This window comes from Ziziphus jujuba, chromosome 1 (genome assembly GCF_031755915.1).
Source record: "Ziziphus jujuba cultivar Dongzao chromosome 1, ASM3175591v1".
NCBI lineage: Eukaryota > Viridiplantae > Streptophyta > Magnoliopsida > Rosales > Rhamnaceae > Ziziphus > Ziziphus jujuba.
Window position 1 is genome coordinate 19200328 of NC_083379.1, and position 6467 is coordinate 19206794.

The window sequence follows — 6467 nt, forward strand, 5'->3', positions numbered from 1 at the left end:
AAAATCATTATTATAAAATATGTCGTTTTCTATTAATTTTACATTTATCAAATTCATTTATTAAAATTTCAATAAACAATAATGTGACAACATTCAATTGATTTTTCTCCCATAATTGTAGGGTTGTATATAACTATGTCATTGTTCACCAAAATTTTGGTAAACAAATTAGGTATGTTCATCATTACTCTTATTTTTATTACATGTATTTTTATATTTATATTTATTATTTAGGAAAAAAGATATTATGAGATTTTCTAATATATATGTTTTTTATAAAATTTTTACTTTTCCAAATAAGACATTTTTTAATGCATGTATAAATTTTTTCATTAGTCTCTATTTATTTATGAATATCTATTTATGTAAAGACTTTTATTTTTATTTTAAAAAATTACATTTTTAATTTTTTTCGAACTTCTTTAATAAATAATAGTATTGTTTAATAATTTTTTGTATTTTAATTAATTTTTCTATTTGAAACTTTTTATATTTTGCATTTTAAACTATATAATATTTTACATCTTTATTTTTTCTCATGTACCAGTCATATAGCAAATGTATTAAAGAGTTAATAGAAAAAGGAAAAAATGTGTAATGGTGTAAAGAAAAGTGAAATTTAAAGTACAAAATGTCAAAAAAATGTTTAAAATGCAAAGTGTACATGCTTGGTAAATTATATGTATGTATTTTTTTAAGGTAAATAAGTCACTTATTTGATTAGTTCCTTTATATATATATATATATATATATAATTAAAAAGTATGAAAACTTATAAAATAAAAAAAAACAAAATTAAAAGAATGAAGACTCTAATTTAGGATCAATGAAGATTTTTTCTGATAAATAGGATCAATGAAGATTACTCTATCCATACAAAAGGATTATGATCTTAAACCCAAATCATATAAGATTCTTTAAGCAAAAAACATATAAAAAAATCATATAAGATTCATAAAAACATAAAAATAAAAAACAAGTAAAGGAATCATATTTAATTGAAAAAAAAAGGTAAAGGAGTCCTATTTATGATTTTATATAGAAGTTTAAAATATAAAATGTTAAAAAACAACTAGTGTAAGTTGTATTGATGGACAAAACAGATAATTTTAATGGTAGAATATTTTTATTTATGCATATGAATGCATGAGTCCAATAGAAAAAAAAATTAAATAATTTATAAATTAGATGAATTATTAAAAAAAATTATGCTGACAAAAATATTTAAAAAATAAAAAGGTGCTCCTTCGCAAATTTAATTATTTATCTTTTAGTTAAATAGTTGACCCCTCTAAGAAGTTTTAAATTGTTTTTCCTTTATAATTAAAAAAGAATGAAGGCTTATCCAAAAAAAAAAAAATAAAACAAGAAAGATTATTATCTTAAACCCAACTACATAATAAGATTCACCGAATAAAAAAAGAAAAAAGGAAATTATATAAGGAACAAGAAGAGGAGAAGCAGGTAAAGGAGCCGTGTTCATGACCTTACCTGATCTTTCTTTCTCACGCACCAAATATACGAACAATCCCAAAATCACTTCGATGCAACATCCCAATTCTAGAGTCCCAACTCGCAAGATTTGTGTCTCGCAATTTCTAGGGTTCTTCGTATCTGTTTAATTTATTCCGATACTGAAAAAAAGGAAAATTCAATTCGATACCTTATAGATCAGAATTAGGGTTTCTGTTGCTCGCTGAGTGAAAGAGAAAGAGAAAGAGAATGCCACAGAGGCACTCGAAGAACAATAACGACCTAGCCTTCTTCACGTATGACGAGAAGCGGAAGCTAGGGTACGGAACCCAGAGAGAGAGGCTTGGCAAGGACTCTATCAAGCCCTTCGATGCCTGCAGCCTATGTTTGAAGCCTTTCATCGACCCCTTGTGTTGCCAGAAGGGCCATGTCTTCTGCAAGGAATGCATCCTTGAGTGCTTGCTTTCTCAGAAAAAAGACATTCAAAGGTCCTTACCCCCATCCCTCTCTCTCTGTCTCTTCTATGTCTACTTCTTTTCGCATAAACCAAAAAAAAAAAAAAAAAAAATCCAGCTAATGCTTGGCCTTTAGCCTGATTATTTTGTTTGTGAATGAATTTATTGCCTATATTTATACATATTATCGCTTTTTATGATTGTAAGCTTTGTTTCGTATTGTTTGTGCCTCTCATCTACTGTGGAGTACTTTTTGAAGAAAAAGGAAAAGATTACTAGAACTTAGAAGACTAGGATTTGGGGCAAAAAAAAAAAAAAAAAAACGGGATTTTTGTGAGTTTAGACCTGACTGAGAACTGAGGCATTAATCTGGAGTTGGCTGGTATATAGGAGCATTTTTTTGTATTTGCCAACGAAAAAGTCATTATGCGTAAAGAAGAATCAGAAAATGTTTTGTTGTACTTTAATTATAAAGTTAGAGGTTTTAAGATAATGAAGCAAGATTTTAATTAGAGGGAATTTGGCTGGGATACAAAAACATTTTTTGATGAAAAAGTCGTTAATCACCAAAAAATGCTGTTTTACTTTCCTAATGAAGTTAGGGATTTTAAGTGAATGAAGCAAGATGTTAATTAGAGGGAACTGCGAAAGATAAGAGGTTCATAGACCATTCGGTGTTAAAAGAAAAAGAAAAATGAAAAAATTGAAGGTTAGATTTCATTATCTGAACATTCTACCCTCTTATACTTCATTATCCAATAAGGGTTTCTCTTCTCATATTACTATGGATGATCTTTTTATTCAGGAATACTTTTAAATTTTTTGTACGGTTACCGAGCAAAATTGTATCCCCAAAGTAGTTGTTATCTAGTGCTAATCTCATGAAAAACATTTGTATAACTAATTAGTTTCCATTCAGTTTTTACAGGACAAAGTTGTGCCTTTTGGTGGTTATCGTAAATTGATTTCTATTCCTAAAATCGTTCTCACAGAATAACAGCGGTAGCGATCCATAGAAAAAGGCTGTTACCTCATGTAACAATAAAATGTTTGAAACATTCTATTTCAGGTTTTAGGGTGATTTGTTACCATTTTCTGAGCAGAAGGTACAAGTTTTTGTGATGAACTTGGTAATTCAATTGGGACTAGGGCTTTATACACAATGAGCTCTCTGAATATGACTATAACATTGTTTAATGTTTAAGAGCTCGACATATATTTAGTTTTGTAAAGCTACATAATCTATAATTCTTTGTCAGTCTTAGTAAAAGAATATATCTATATATATATATATATATTTTAAAATGTGGTAATCAGGTGTTTTGGAATGATTTTATGTTGTATTGAAGAAATGTCGTTCAGTTAACTAATTAAGTAATTAACCATGAAATTCAGTTGTTCTTCTTGGTGGTCATAAAGTTAATTTTGCTTGTATGTGTGGTCATCAATGATGAAATTCTTTCTTAAACAATTTGGCTTTACAACGTTAAAGAAGTTTAGAAAATGCATCTATGTGGTTGCAAAAGAAGTATCTCATGTAATTGTATTCTCATCTACAGCAGCATATTGACCATTGACGATACTTCTGGAAGGAATTTTAATATTCTTTATATTGGTTTTTTTCTCATTCTTACAGATATTAATCAGAAATCTAGTTTATTTAGTTACTTTTTATATTTTCCTTATTGAAAAGGTTTGGTAGAAAGAGTGCTATACAGGTTAGTAGCGAAAGGTGGAAATATGAGAAGCTCCTTGCATGTACTCATTACTTTGTCTTAAATTCTTAACTAGTTTTTATGATTGGTCTTGCTCAACTGACTTTGTAATTTTTGTCATCAATTCTGTACTGAAGATCTTGGTTTGTTGGCAGGAAGGTAGCTGCACATGCTGCTCAGGAGAAGCAAGAAAAGGAAGAGGAAGATGAGAAGATAATGCTGCAGAAAGCTAGAGAGCTTGAGGCATTTGATCAACAAAACCATGGTGCAGTACCACAATATAATGATAGAAACTACAGCCGAGATAAGAATGGTTTCCATGGGGCTAATAGTGTCAAGGTCACGTCGTACGAGGAAGAAGCACTTCGAACAATGAAAGCATTTTGGCTGCCCTCTGCTACACCAGATGCTCCTGTTAAAGTGGATGTCCCCTCCACCAGTACTGTCTGTCCTGAAGGCAAGGAGAAGCTGAAGCTAAAGACTCTTTTCCCCATCATTTTCACAGAAGACAATAGCGATGGGAAGAAATCTTCATCTCTGGACAGAACTTTTATCTGTCCTAGCTGCAAGGTCACTCTGACTAACACACTGTCACTTGTGGCCCTCAACACATGTGGACATGTCTTTTGTAAGAAGTGTGCTGAAAAGTTTATGGTGGTTGATAAGGTTTGTCTTGTTTGCAACAAGGGGTGTAAAGAGAGGAATTTGGTGAAGTTGGAAAAAGGAGGAACAGGCTTTGCCGGCCATGGAGATCATCTTGAAGCAAGGGACTTCAAGCATTTGGGGAGTGGTAGTGGTTTGGGACTGGTTAGGCCTGCAACAAAGACTTGAGCTTCAAGTTTCCTTTTTTGGGTTATTATGTACCCATTACATTTACCTGAATAGAAGAAATGATAGCTCTTTCTTTTTTGGTGTTCTTTCAAATGCTTCTTGTATCGTGTTTTCACTACTGCCCTCTAAGTTAACTCAATCAGGAATGTTTCTGTAAGATAGCTATATTGGTCATTATGCATCCTTAATTTTATGTTGATGTATGGCTATGGCTATGGCTTGGCTTTAATCTTCAGCGAGATGTTGCAATGTTTGGATATCTTTAGTTTTTGAGGATGTTTCAACCTTTTATTTTGGTTAGAGGTATGTTAAATCAATATTGGTTCCATCAAGGTTTTTTCATCACAATCGATTTAGCAAGGTTCTTTCAACACAATCGATTTATGCTTCTTTCCAACATCCACTGATTTGTTCGCTTGTGATGTTGTTGGGGAATATACCACCTCATAAAGGTTAGAGAGATTCTAGTTGGAAAGCATAGTTTCTGCAGTACCTTTCTATGTGGATCTGCTAGAATGCCCTCGTATAAACCCAAAACATTTCTTTTTCATTTTCTTTAATAACTTATATACTTTTCGGTGGCGAGACCATCGGGAAAACTCCTGGCAAGCCACCGGCAATCCTCCCACACTTATCAGCAGCCATTGATCATGGGAAGACCACAAATGGCTACTAATGATAGGCGTTGATGGAAATGATAAAGAAAAATGCAAATCAGTACCATTGTTGGCGAGAGGACAACCCATGATGATTCATATGGATCGGGTAGTATAACCAACCCAATCATTCATAATATCGTATCGCTGCACTGAAATGGTCAAACTGAATTTTAGGTAATTAAAGAAAGAAAAATAAAAAAATGTATTAAAGTATATTGCAAATTTCGAAGTCAACCTTTTAGGTTAAGGAACAGACGTTTGGGATTGATTGTCGAGTGTTTAGAATAAATTTTTCCATAAGTTTGGGAGAATTTAGGGTTTGATAAAACTGATTCTAACATGATTCTCAAATAATCTTAATAGTTACAAAGTTAATTTGAAAACATGTTGAGAGCTGTTTTAAAAATTCCAAATTTTTCATAATTACGAAAAAAATTTAAATTCTAATATATATATATATATATTTATCGTTATCCTTATTCTATAAAACATATATATATATATATATATATGTATATTAATTTATCGTTATCCTTATTCTATAAAATATTCACACAAACTTTCATTTTTTTTTTTATAGATAAATATTTTGTATAATTTATCATGTATTATTAAACATTTCCTTAATAATATATTTGAATTCAATTTTAATAAAAAAATCATAACATAATTGCATATAAATCATTTTTCTAAAACAAATACTTATATAAATTATATTCATTTTAATATTTGTAAAATTTTATAGCAATTTTATATTTAATGTCACCAAACACTCATATCTAATTTTTAATTGTGATAGAATTTAATTAACCTAGTTTACCAAACAATTTTTTGTTTTTTCAATTGATTTTCTCTTTAACACAACTGAAACTAATTCTTTTAGAAGCTGCAAAATAATACCTAAACAACCATAAAGCAAATTATCCAAAAAAGAATAAAAAATAAAAAGACCCTTAGGGTTTTTTTTTTTTTTTGAATAAAAAAAAACCCTTAGATTAAGGCCCTCAACTTGTGCAAACAATTCATTTATTTATTTATTTATTTGGTTAATTGTACAAATTAGGGGTGAGTTCGGTGCGGATTTGTTTGGTTTTATGAATTTTTTTTTAAATCGAACGATTAATTTGATTTGGATTGGATATAAACAGAACCGAACCGAATCGCATGTGCAATCCAAAAACCGACCGAACCGATTATCCTTGATCAATTTGGGTTGGATTTGCGTTTGGATCGGTTTGGATCTCATGTTGGATCTAAACCCAATTTATATATATATATTTCGAATTATGTATCTTTTTGGACCAAAATTGTATAATTTTTTTTTTAATCTTTTT

General features: G+C 30.1%; 1 protein-coding gene across 1 annotated transcript; it reads left to right on the forward strand.

The window, feature by feature from the left end:
• The first annotated feature begins 1430 nt into the window (after positions 1-1430).
• LOC107409649 (E3 ubiquitin-protein ligase CSU1) lies at positions 1431-4673 on the forward strand. Its single transcript, XM_048463490.2, has 2 exons — positions 1431-1961; positions 3799-4673. The coding sequence occupies exons 1-2, from the start codon at positions 1723-1725 to the stop codon at positions 4472-4474; spliced, it is 915 nt and encodes a 304-aa protein (XP_048319447.1). The 5' UTR covers positions 1431-1722; the 3' UTR covers positions 4475-4673.
• The last annotated feature ends 1794 nt before the right edge of the window (positions 4674-6467 follow it).